The sequence below is a fragment of the Sinohyriopsis cumingii genome, chromosome 1 (genome assembly GCF_028554795.1).
Source record: "Sinohyriopsis cumingii isolate HCF-2022 chromosome 1, ASM2855479v2, whole genome shotgun sequence".
In the NCBI taxonomy this organism is placed as follows: domain Eukaryota; kingdom Metazoa; phylum Mollusca; class Bivalvia; order Unionida; family Unionidae; genus Sinohyriopsis; species Sinohyriopsis cumingii.
The window spans coordinates 31,575,491-31,589,746 of record NC_142961.1 but is presented as its reverse complement, the minus strand read 5'-3'; the positions used below and the strand labels follow the sequence as shown (position 1 = coordinate 31,589,746).

The 14,256-nt window shown below is 34.5% G+C and overlaps 1 protein-coding gene across 1 annotated transcript in view; it reads left to right on the top strand.

Annotated features, from left to right (window-relative positions):
* LOC149806645 (uncharacterized) overlaps nucleotides 1–14,256 on the top strand; it is a 108,964-nt gene that overhangs the window by 70,861 nt on the left and 23,847 nt on the right. Inside the window, exons 18-20 of the mRNA XM_089956069.1 lie at nucleotides 6,802–6,909; nucleotides 9,578–9,685; nucleotides 12,297–12,431. Coding sequence (XP_089812195.1) covers nucleotides 6,802–6,909; nucleotides 9,578–9,685; nucleotides 12,297–12,431 — 351 coding nt within the window. The remainder of the gene's footprint in view (nucleotides 1–6,801; nucleotides 6,910–9,577; nucleotides 9,686–12,296; nucleotides 12,432–14,256) is intronic.

The following is a 14,256-nucleotide window of genomic DNA, read 5'->3' as shown; positions in this document are numbered from 1 at the left end:
TATTACATAATTAAAATTAGTTATTCCCCAATGACTTCATCTGGTCATTGTTATCCATACTTCAGTGACTTTTTCTGTTTTTTCCTGTTTGTGTTTGAATCATTAATGTAGATGGTTGTATGCATTTTTCTTAGTACCTCACCAAAGCACAAAAGGTGACAGACCTACATTTCCTATTTTACTGGCTTAGGCCATATAGGCATTTGTGTGCTATCAACATACTATCTAAGTTAGAATCATGAAAATTGGCATGGGGATGCATCTTGATGAGCATTACCGTATTTTCCGGCCTACAAGTCGATGCGGAGTATAAGTCGAATTGACCAATTTTGTTAATTTTCCATCCTTCGTCCATATATAAGTTGATTTGGAGTATAAGACGAGGCCAGGTCAATAACTTGGCTTTGTATTTTATACTAGTAACTTCCGGTTGCATGAATATTAATGGTATTGTTGTATGATATTCCATATTACTGGCAATCGTGAACTTCAATAAAATGTTGACAGATTTTCATTTCCCTAAAAAAAAGCCTCATTTCCCTACTGGCAGCCTCGCTGATTTGACCTATTCTGTCGATTCTTGCCCTCAATCTGGTTTCAATTATAGCCAAAGCGCTAAGCATGTTTAATTACCGTGTAAATAACACTGCATAGCCATGTGGTTGTTGTGACAATGTACATCGTAATTAAAACAAGAATGAATTGTTGATTTAGAGGTGTTTATTGATAATGGAATATAGTAGGCTCGTAATACATGAGGATTATCACAATCGTCAGGTAACTCAAAATACCGTCTTTTTTCTCTTTGCAAAAGCTACAAATAAAAACCGCCCTGAATAAAAGAACGATCTTGTACACGGACAATTTTTTTCATCTCTCACTCTCTCGTGCACACAAGCATGCGCGCGCTCACAATATATCTGATTTTAGTTTAGTTTAAACCATATTTGTTTTAATTATGATATCCATTGCAACAAGAGCCACGTGGCTGTGCATGCTATGATTATTCCTTCCAGTTGAAACCAGTCTTGAGTGCAGATTCAACAGATGAGAACTTTACAAGTTCCAGCTTAAAAGCCGCTGTGTAAGACTTGCGTGATTTGACGGGAGGCATTGTGAGATAAGTTGTATGATTTGTACGGGGATATTTATATGAATGATTATGACTGAAAAGATTGATCAAAATATACCGAACTCATTAAAATGTGCCCATACTATAGCAATGAAAACAATGCCCATGGCTAAATTCATTATTTACATCTAGAGAAGGGAGTGGGCATCATTTCCTGTTGTACTTAATCCCATTGATATTAAAAACGGGTAGCGTAATTGATGCGGATTAATGATAAAGAACAATGGGGTACTGGCAATATGTTAACTAGTATCGGTAGCTAAAGCCATTATCAAGGTCTAAACAATTGCGGCAACTGGCTTTGATTGTTGTTGGAAACCAAAGACCAATTTATCAACAACCGGTATAATCAAAGAGAGACACTGAATCGTCAGCTGGTTAAGAATGAATATAGGTGAAGTGTTGACATTACAATTTGCTTTAAACTGAATTGCAAAACTAAAAATCATGGATCACTGATGATCTATGAGTACTGGTAGTCCATCTATATATCTGATTTTAGTGTAGTTTAAACCTAATTTATTTGAGAAACTTTGTCAAATACAATTAGAAACATATGATTTGGGAGATTCAGTAGAATGCATGATCTACATTATTTTATAAATAATCATAGAATGCTCGAGTTAATATGGATTACATCCCTTTGTAGGATCAATTGGATCAATCAAAAAGCTATGCTGGTAATTGCTCACATGTGTCCAACATTATACTGGAAAATCAAATATTAATGGACCAGTTATTTCATATCTATTTTTTTAGGAACAAACAATATGCTTTGAATTAGTACAGTACACTATAGAGTATAGACCGTAAGTGTGCTATGCGGCCCGGTGAAGTTTTTACCGGTACGGTAAATTGTTTTCTTTTATTTTATGTTTGAGAAATAAGAAAAAAACATGCAGAATGCAAAATAAATAATGACAAAACTTACAAATATAAACGCAGTCATATTAGTTTATGACAATTTATTGACATAGTAATTTAACATGAATTTGTACTTCTATGTGACCTGTTTTCGATTATGCCGATTATAGAGCAATGTCAATAGCATACCGGATACTGTAATCCATATATAAGTCGATGCAATTTCAATGACACAATCCATATATAAGTTGATTCAGAGTATAAGACGAAGACCGAACTTTCAAGTCAAAAAGTATCGACTTATACGCCGGAAAATACGGTACTCCTTTCAGACATGGGTAATTCTGGCCATATCCAACACTTTACTGACTTGGGTTAGATTTGGTGTTTGATGTACATTCATAGCAAGTAGCTCTCATTCCAGGGTTACTCAAAACCTGTAAATTTCACCCTGTATAATCAGACTTCTAGAGATGGACAAAGATAATAGCCTCTAAACAGATTTGAAAACAATATTTTTGTGTAAAAATACTTGATATTAGTCTGTATGTTTTAAATGACTCATTATAGTGCTTCTACTTGGATGTGATAACAACAATTTAAAAAAAAAATGTCTTTTATGTCACATTACATTGATGGGTGGATAGATGTATTTCATCACAGTACTGGTTATACAGTTCCATGTAAGAGTTAAAGTGTCTTAAAAAGATTTGAAGTAAATATGTACAAGAAAAAAAGTTGTTGACAAACCTTTCATTTTAAAAAGGACCAACCTTTTCACTGTCAGGATCACTTAAGTCAGTTCCTTTTCTTCATGACAATCAGTGTTTACAGTGACAACTTGAGACTTCTGAAAGTGGAGGTGACCTATGTAATTATTGATTACTTTCTGGTTATTGCATTGCCCTCACTTTTTCTGGCACAAATCCCCAGTTCAAGGTGAATTCTCTCCTCCCGTTAGTAATTAGAGGTCTTAGAACAGAAACAATATGATCCAAGTCTAATGCCTAAGTTACTTTGGCATCCATTATTCAGAATATCATTCTTCTTTTCCTTAAACCTTAAACTTCATGTGGTAGGATGTGTCACAGGATGCTATATGATTTTCATCCTTAAACCTTAAACTTCATGTGGTAGGATGTGTCACAGGCTGCTATATGATTTTCATCCTTAAACCTTAAACTTCATGTGGTAAGATGTGTCACATGCTGCTATATGATTTTCATCATATAAAGTTTCTTTTGGCATATTTGCTGTCAGTCACATATGTTTTTGTTTTCAAGATTTTCTTCCCAGACCTTGCATAACTGACCCTATATCTGTGTCCCTTTTGTTAAATTTGAGTGTTTTATTCACTCACCCTTAAACCAGTGCTACTTAGAGAGATGTCAACCCTTACAAATGTCATTTATTTTTATGTGTAGTTGACCTCTTTTATGGATACATTATATCAAAACATGAATTCTATGAAATAGGTCAGCAAGGTTGGGTAGGTGATGTCCAGAACTCTAGATAAGCAGTATGTTTGCATATTTTATACGGAGAATTCAACTAAGGTTGTCCCTGTATTGCTCCAGGCATAAGCACGTTCTATGTTGTATGATGGCATGTTTGATCAGTTTAAACCATTGGAATAAAACCTTTTTTGTCTGGGGGCCAAAACAAATAAAATGGCTAAGGTCGCAGCTACATGAGCAAGAATAGTTTAATAATTAAATATGAAAATCCAACACATTTATTACATGACACTACTAACAATCTTATTTCATGGTTGTGATATTGTTAAAAAAGATAGTAAATAGATACATAAAGTGTCATTAGAAAGCAATACAGAAAAATGGAATAAATATTAAAATCTATATTTTTAAAAATGGCTGCCTACATGGCTGCATGCCACTGTGCAAAGGACTGGGCCTCATGTAAGCCACAGGTTGGACACGCCTGATTTAAACTATGCTAATGGTAAAAGTTTCAGATGTAATGTGCCATTTTAAATGCTAATACAGTGGAACCCTGCTATAACGCGATAATTGGGGTCCACAAAATTGGATCGCGTTAATATCGGGGTTCCATTAATGCAGGGTTTTACAGTATTTTACTTTTTTCAGAGAACAACTCATTGGCACATATACATGTATTCATGTCTAATGTATATGATGAATAGGATATCAACACCATTTACTATCGTGCAGTTATGGCATGCAGTTCATCTATAATGCATGTAATTCCATTGAAAAATTGCACACAGATTTACAATATTCAATAATTTTTTCCCCAGATTATTGTGTCTGAATTCAGTGTCTAATATACAGCATGAACAGAGTATCAACACCATTTACTTGCCATCTGATATCATGCCGTCGGGGCTTGCAATTAATCCATAATATATGTAATTCCATTGCAAAAATTGCATGGGGGTCCTGAGTGGCCGAGTGGTCTACAGCGCTCTTTGCTTCGGATCACTGCTATCTCACCTCTGTCTGCGTGGGTTCAAGTCTCGGATTCAGCCAATGTGGGTAAATGAGAAAGCTTGCCAGTAGCTTCTTGTGGGTCGGTGGTTCTTTCCGGGGTTTTCCCGGGTTCTTCCTCCACATTAATACTGGCCGCCATGTATAGCCTATCGTGTGCTGAACAATGGCGTTAAACCCTACAACAACAACAACAAAAATTGCATGCATATTTAAACTATTCAATAAATTTGTCACACATCATTATGTGTCTGAATTCAGTGGGAAAAATTAACAGCAAAACTAGGTTAAAAAAGACGAAGCACATGTTCATTACGTTCCGGGGTCTATGAACGGTGTCTGTACAAATTTCTTACTGCTAAAATTTTCTCATGCGTTGCCGTGTAAATTTGTCCATTGCAAATTTCCAGTAGTTAACACTTGTACACATATTTGTATGAATGACTACAGCAAGAATAATTAATAATCAACACATGCTTTCAGCATGCATATAACTTTTACTTCAGATTTTGTGAATATTGAAAGAAACATGTGAAAACTACTTACTAGTCATTGCACAAAGTGCAGAGAATGACTTGCGTTTGTGAACTTGCTTTTCCATAATGGTAAAATAGTTTTATAAAAAATAGGAAATTAATTAAAAGTTCATAAACAAACACCATACGCATGTAATACCTGAGAACTAAGTGCAGTAGGCCTCCAATGGTTTTGCATTTACAGTTTCATACCCTTTCAGTATCCAGCTAATAAAGCAGACATTATTTACCGGTCAGTTGATTGCGTCTAATAACACCGCCAAGCCCAGCAAACATGTTATCGGCTTTTGTTTTTTGATGTTTATTAAACTGAGAATCTTTTATCAACCACCACATTGTCATCTGCTTGGTTGTATATGCAGTTAAAGAAGAAACACATGTTGGCTATTGTTTGAGCAATGATTGTATACAGAATTAATTGAAGACAATCACAAAGACGACTTGCTGGCTTTACTCATGGATCAGTAATAAGTAACATTTCCGATTATGTTTATTTTGGCATAACACTTCAAGAACCGGGTGGTCTTGTTAAATTTGAGAAGCTATGGCACGATTGTTTTACAGTAAAATTCATACACGAACTCTTCCCCAAAATGATAATGTTTTACACACTATTTCTCATACTTAAAATTTTTTTTCTTCCCAGTACAAGAAAAATACAAGTACATGTATTTAAAATTTCAGGAACCACACCACAATTATATTAAATTCGAATTCATATGCGATGTCTTCCCCATAATGATAATAAATTTTTATACGCTATTTCATGTACACTGAACAAAAAATATTTGTTCATCTGCGAAGGAATACAGTAAATTTTGAGAGCCATGCCACGACCGCGCTATATCCGAATTTACATTATAGCGGGGCACGTTATAGTGGGGTTGCACTGTACTTTATCACTGTGAGAACACTCACTCAAACAGGTCGATATAATTTAAAACACCCAGGACTTGTCTTGGTCACTTGGCCATTTGGTGCATTCTAAAACACATGATTAAGATCTGATGATTAAGACTCTGCACACAAAATACACTATCAGATTTATATTAAAAAAACTAAATTAGTTTCAAACCAGGGAGTAAAATATCCAATTTGTTAAATTCCTATCCATAATTCTGCATGTCCTGTTAATAAAAAACCCCAGCTCAAACCTTTCTGTCATAAAGCAGAAACGGGTGATCAATTTTCCCAAACCTTCCTTATTGAATAAAAACAGAACCACAGCCCCAACCTAGACACATTCATAATGCTGAATCTGATTGGCCTCTTGAATGTGTGTTAACGAATCAGCTTTTGCCTAACTTCTTTCTGCATTGTATGCTGGAGCAAAGAATGCAGACTCAGGCATGAAGAGTATGAATGGTCAGTCTCAGATAATTCAAGCCCAACAAAAGTTCAAATCCAGGTAAACACAAGAATTGCCATGTATTGTAATACTGTGTGGAAATAAGTATTAAACTTTTCAGTTTAAACTGAAAGGACAGAAACTGGGACAATATTCTTATACAATAATTTGTATCTCCAGGAAAACTAAACTGAAAGGAAATTATCGTGTTTTTTTTCTTCTGTTGATATTGGGATAAAATGCTGAGGTCAAGGTCACTTGCACAGACACAAGGAAAGGTTTCTGCCCACATATTTTAGCTCTCTACATAGAGGACTATTAACCTCTGAGTGGACATAGAAATCAAAAGGAGCCTTTTTGAATGACCTGACAAACATATACAAGTTCAAAACTCATTTAATTAGACAATTTATGTTGTTTAAGTTCACTTTTAGGTATCATCTTTTATTCCAGTCTATCCAGAGCCAGCCCCAGAAGGTTTAAGGAGATCTAAGAGGATACGCATAAAGCCCTTGGAGTGGTACAAAAATGAAAGAGTTATACTTGAAATAACAGAAACTGGTTTGTAGACAGCAAGATTTTGTTTAATTTTGAACAAATAATGTATCTTTTTTTTTGTCATGTTTGTTAAATATTGCTAAGAATGTTTCAGTGCTGTTGTTTCATATTATACCATTATTGTCTCGCTTTCAAAGGACAGGTGAATAGTTATCACTTTTAGATCTACTGGTCATTGACCAGAAGAGCTTATGGAATGCCCTGTTTATTGGATAGATATCTATTAGCACAAGTTTGTTATCACTGCTCCTAAAGATGATTCCCATGAAACTTTACTCACACATTCGTACTCTGTCTAGTTGTCCTTAAATGACAATGGTCCTGCTGAGACATCCAGCATGGCTGCCACAGCAGAAATCTTGAAAAATAATTTGTTGTTGTTGTAGGGTTTAATGCCATTTTTCAGCACAAGATAGGTTACATGGTGGCCATCATAACTGGTGGAGGAATAACTGGAATACCCCAGGAAGAACCACCTACCAACGTGAAGCTACTGGCAGGCTTTCTCATATACCCACATTAGCCGAACCTGAGACTTGAACCCACACAGACATGGGTGAGATGGCAGTGAGCCGGAATGTTGAGCGCTTTAGCCCACTCAGCCACTTGGGGCCCTTGAAACTATTGTTGTCTCTACTCCTGAATGGATCGGCAGAGCGACATGGGATTGTCAATAATGCACTTTCTTATGATTTCTGTTTGGTCCTCAATGAAATGAAAATGATGCTGTTCCGATGTGAACTATGACTAACACAGCAGTCATCTTGAATATCATTTTATCGCTTCTTTTCCTGAATAAAATTCATTTAAAAACAATGTCCAATAGGGCCATCACAGCAGCCATCTTGAAAATCATATTATAGCTACTCTGCCTGTATATAGACATAACAGCATGAGGTTTTCATCAGAAGACTTCTTATGACCTCTAGTTGTTCCTAAATAAAAAAGGTACCATCCAGACAGCCAGTATGGCCATAGTGGCCATCTTGTTGTTGGCTCTCCACCTGAATGGATGGTTATATCAACATGGGTTTTTCAAGAAAATACTTCTTATTATGTCCAGTTAATTCTAAGATAAAAATATGCTGATCTGACATCCAATATGGCTACCATAACTGCCATCTTGAAAATCATTATTGCTGCTACTCCTGAATGGAAAGTTGTATCTGCACGGGGTTTTCATGTGAAGACTTTTTATAGTGACTGGTTGTCATTAAAAAAATTGTGCTAAACTGATAGCTAATATAGCAACCACTGTGGCTATTGCTACTCCTGGGTGGAAAATCATGTCAAAATTTTTGTTTTTTTGCCAGATGACTTCTGATGATGTCTGATTGGTACTTAAGAAAAAGGGTGGTAATCTGACATCCAGCATGAAAACTTTGCTATTGCTACTCCTAAATGGAAAATCATATTGACGTGAGGTTTTTCACAAAAGGCAAATCATGATATCTGAATGAAAATTATGCTTATCTAACCTCAGATATGATTACCACAATGAACATTTTTAAAATCTGGTAACTAATTCTCCAGAATGTTGGGTCATCTGAACATGAGGTTTCACCAAAAGTCTTCCAATGTATCTAGTTTGGCCCAAATGAAAGTTGTGTAAGTCTTACATCTAGCATGGATGCCATTGTGACAAATCTTAAAATCTTATCGCTCAAGAAGATGGTTTCTACACTAAGCAGTTGAAAGGAAGAAATCTTATCTTGAATTCCTGAAAATTCTATTCAAACAGTGGAGCATAAGTCTCTTAGAGGGGCTATTGTTCCAACAATATTGTTGGTATTGTTTGAGTTGGCATAGGTGCGGCTTGTTAACTCTTTGCATTAGCTTCATTTCATTGAAACTGTTACATGTATATTAATGAAATTTGTTATATTCATCTTGCGGATTAATATACATGCTCACACATAAGTTGTATCTATGTCTGCAAACTGCATAGACCCAGCTTTATTGCAAATGTGCAGTTTGTCAGGAGGTATCAGTATAATAAACGCCATAGACCCTGGGCTGCCTGTCCTTTCTGCTTGATGAAGGCATTTTTAGGACCTGTATGAATTAAGATTAGTCAGGGAGGCATTGAGTTCTCTTTCATGGGTGATTATTTTAGTGGTTTCGAAACTGAAATCATGTGTGTAGCAGTAACATCACTTGCGCTGATTTTTCTTTGCTTTCTTGCACTAACACCTATCAAAATCTCCAAAATCAATGCAAATTGAAGTGATCCCAACCATTCTGGCTTTGGCAGAATCATACCAATTTTACTCTCAAATTATGACACTATGCTCTCCTGTCAGATTCCAATTTTATCATCAGATAAAATATTATATAGGTGAACAGCCACTTGAATTCTGGTATAACAAGGTCGCTGAAATGCTCATAATGTCTGATTGTAATATAATCTAGATATAACATGAACTTTATTTCTGCCAAAACAAGTGCTGAATGTGTAAACTAGCATTAAATCAGTTAGTGCTAAAGGAACAGTTGGTGAAAAATAAAGTCATTATCAGATTTGATCAGGATGTAGAATTGTAGAGGGCAGCATTTGATCTGATACACAGAGACATCTGTAAATGTTCAACCATCATCTTCTGCTTTTATAAACAAACCTAAAGCTCTTACCATTTAATCTTTCAATCTCAATTTTTTTATGTATTTCCAGATTACAAGATTATAGGAGTCCAGCCATCAAAAGAGGCAGAGTATTTAAAGATGGAGGATGAAAAGAGGAGAAAGAGGAGACTCAAAATGTTATTGAAGAAGCGAGAAAGTAAGGATTTATTTTTTATTTGACAGCTGTTAATATTAGTTTTCTCTTCCTTATGTAAAACTCTGCATTTGAAAGGAAGCATTGATCTTATCTTGATTTTGTTGGAAATTCTTTTCAGCCAGTTGAGTGTCAGATCCATCGATGGACTCTTGTTTTTTATTTTAGCACTACAGCAAGAGATAGGGTAAACTGACAGATTGAATGATGAAGGGTCTCTTCATAACCCCCATGACAAAACCTGTGATAAATAGATAGCTTTTGGCATATACAAATTATTCATTTAATATACAGGCATCCTACCAGTTCTTGTGAAGTATACGAACATTATTTCACTTTTCAGAATCTGATTTCTTATTATCATTAATTTAAAATAACAGTTACTTTATATGCTTACTGAAATTAAATAGCCTTATTTGTTCTGTTGCTATTATATTGCCATTTAGATCATTTTGAAGAATTGTTTAAATTAGAACGTATGTCTTTACATGCGATAACAGTTTTCATCATCCACTTTATACCACTGTATTGAGTGATATGTTTTTATTTAACATTTTTGTACTTATCTTGGTAGAAATAATCATGTCAGTCCAATAAATAAGGACAAAAAACTGACATGAACCTTTCCTAACTTTAACCTGACATAATCTGTTTCTGTCCAAATGTTTACAAACTTTGGATCTGAAAGTGACCTTAAGTTGTCAGTTTCCATGAAATAAATCCATATACAATTTATTGCTAATTTAAGTCTTAATTAAACATGTTTACTGAGCTATGCAAACAGGATAAATTTGTTGCATTTCAGGTCCACTTTTTAAATAAACACATTTATGAATTAATGTTAATTTTTGCTCTTCAGACTTATTTGAAAGGCACTAAAAGGCAGAAAAAACATTGTTTACATGTCAAAATCTATGCATTTTGAGAACCATGATGAGAACTGGTTACTCATAAAAACTGGTAGGATGTGAGTAGGCACCACTTGATCATTAAGGCCTAGTAACTCTTGTCATGAGCATGTTCAAGCTGGCAAAATCAAATCCTCTCTATTCACCAGTGTAGTGAGTTAAATTGTATTTTGTTTTCTTTGTTTAGTTTTCATTGTTTTTGAAAAAATTGCCTTTATTGATATTTTTTATTCTGATTGTAATGAAGAAACAGACCATTTAATTGGACTGACCCATAACCTAAGGTATCTATTATTTTTTCAATAAACATTTTTATTTTCAAACAAAAGCAGGATTATCAGGGTTTATGCATATATTAGATCATCTATATTTATGATTTGAATAAATTGGGGGAAATGGTTCGCTGGAAGTACCATTTCATTTCAACTGGCACCAGTGCTGTATGGAACAAAGTTTGATGTATGTAGGCAGTTTTTTCACAATACTTAGTTCAGTGGTTATGATGTCTTCTTGGTCCAGCATCAGGAACCTGCAAATCACACAATCAGAATTGTTAACATCCCAACCAACCTGTAAAAAATTGTGCAAAATTATGTTCAGTACCTATATTACAGTGAAACCTGTCTTGAGAGACCATCCCTTCAGCCAACAGAAAGCAGCCTCTTGACAGGTGGTCTCTGACTTTATATATCAATGACTGTTCCCTTTGAAGAAAGGTTGGCTAATTTCAGTGGGTATTCACATGACTTCGGCACTGAATGTGAGTGATATGTAATTTAGTCTAGCTTACAATCTTTAACAAATTACGCTACCTGCACAACCTGTAAATTTTTGGAAATGGTAACAAGCCTTTTTTTGTTTTTGTTTAGAACAGTCCTTCCTTTTAAAGTAAATTGGTTACAAATTACTAAATATAAGGTAATTGGTGTTTGACTTTTTTTTTAGCTATGTTAATTAGAACATTATGCACTTTGCCTGTCACTTCTTCTAACAGGTCATGCGAACAATGGATTAAATTGAGGTCAGTGGAGTTTATATCTGTTTTTACATTGTGTTTGTTTTGTTAATAGCAGTGTCGAAGCACATATTTTTGCCTAACCATCATGCACACTGGTTACATTCTGCAGCTGGTTGTTCATGTCAGTAAGATTATATAATAAAATCAACCCATGCATTATTGTGGTCATAATTGACAGAGATTGCTCAGGTCAGACTTTACTAGAGACTAGAATACCCTGAATATCTTTGTAATATGCAGCCATTTGTTTTAAGTCTTGGAAGAATTATAAAGGATTTGTTATTGTTTTGAAATTTGGGCTAGAAGGAATGTATTAGTCTGACTTGATTGTTTGGGTTCTGTCATTTGTACAATCTGGATCTTTGTCAGGATATATATATATAACTTTCAAACTGTGGCTATATTTCTTGATATATATATATATTTTTATCAGAATTTTAATGCATTGTGTTGTCAATTTCCTTTTGTATCTGGGAATAAAAGTATTGAAGTCACAAGATTCTTTTGGAAAGTCTCCATAACCTATCAATTTTGACATTAATTTGTCTGGTCAACATAGAACCCTTAAAACAATATTGATTACTATGACCAGTGCCTTCCAACCTCCATGCAGTTAATTACAGGATAGCACATTTGAATGCAGTATGGATGAACATTATCAGGTCAACAACATTATCTTGTTTTACAGAAGCTGCAACTCGCCGGAGATCTTCAACTGGTGCTAATCTGTCAGTTCATACAGAACTCCCATATGATTTACAGATGAGCTCCAGTAACGATATTCCAGTTCTTCAGGCTGACACACAGCAGGAACAGAATTTAGGTAACATTTCCTTTGAATTTTAACCAAATCATTTTAGTAGTATACCATATCAGCATTGTATCTATGATGTTCAGTTATGTAAATTATAGTTTACTATGGGCAGAAGGTTGCAAAAAATAAGTGTTGTCAAATATATATAAATCTTTTGCATTCTTTTCATGTTATGCATGGAAGTCTTTGCTGCAAAACTCAACACATTAGTCCTTGATGGTAATTAATACTATGTTCTGATTGGCTGTTTTATCTATGCTTGCCTCGTATCTGAGACCTACCATGTATCATTGGAGAAACTAGTCCATACTTCATGCACCATTTTATTGTTTTGAGAGGTAATGATTCCAAAGAAAGAACTGGTATTGAGGATGAGCAACAGGAAATCAGGAAGGTGAAGATGTTTACCCTCACTGAGTTTTCGTAACAACAATGGAAGTTATGCAAACAGCATTAAAATAAAACTCCATCAGTGAGAACTTGAAAAAGACCCATCCATTATTCAAAATAAGTGACATGTTTTGTTATTGGTATTTGAAAATTGTGAAGAAAACCATTTCATTCATGGAAATACAGACTTTGAGACATCTACGCTAGTTTGAGATGTGGAATTACTCAAAACAGGCCATCAGCATGAAGCAATTCTTTATGTTACATATAGATGGCATGTTTATGATATTTTCTGGATACAATCATCATTTCCAGTTAGTTTCATTTTAAAGATCAATACTTATTTCCCTACCTCACTTGTATTATCCCTACCCCTTGTTTCAAGATATGAGGGGCACATGGGCCAAATTGTTGGAAACCTAGATGCAGCCCAGATTTATATCCTAAACAGAACATCAAACTTCTTTTGCCTTTGGCATACATGCCAACCATTATGCTTTTGACATAATCATTATGCTTTTTTCACCATATGTTTTACACTGGCCTGAATAAGGATTATGCTTTTTAGGTATAATTTTTTTTTAAAATAAAGCAAAAAAGTTTTTTTTTTTGTCATTTTTATTATTATCTCTTTATATAAATTTGAGAATATTCTTAAATAGAAGACCGTGGCATAAGAAAAAAGTAAGAGTACTTTCCTTATTTACTATTTATAGCAACTGTATATGACCCATTTCCAAGACAACAGACATGTTTCTTCAAATATGAACTTTGTCTCACAGATTCAGTTATTGATAAGCTAGTTAGTTGGCAGACCAGTCCATACCTTTAAAGAAAATGGTACCATGTTAAACAAAACGGTTTTCAGTGCAAGTTGTGGATTTCATATGATGGAAAATGTTAGAGCAGATGGATCTCTTCAAGCTTCAAAACATGTCAGATCAGAAAAAGGACAAATCAACACCGCTTTACAAACTTTAGAAGAAGAGCATGAGAGTAATGTAAAACAGCACTTTGAACAGATGATCATACTCATTGCAGAATTCCAGTGCTATCACGTTATCATTCAACAAAAGTTACACTCGCAGACTAGTTAAAGTGAGTGCTAATTATAAATAATTTTTTAGTATATTGTGTGTTTGTATTCTAGTTCTAATCCACATGAATTTTGCTCTTTGTATCAAGAATTTTAAATAGCAGAACTAGGTTAGTAGCAAAGAATAAGTGTATCTTTTTCATACATGCTGTAATTCTGGCATGTAATATATAGATTACACTTTTACAGCAAAATTATGCTTTTTTGCCATTTATAATAGCAATAATTACACTTATACTTCTCAGGGTTAGCATGTATGCTTTGGGCTTTCACTAATCACTTGGACATGTTCTGTATTATAGAAACACTAGCACTTCATTATCTGAATGCCTTAGATGAAATCTACAA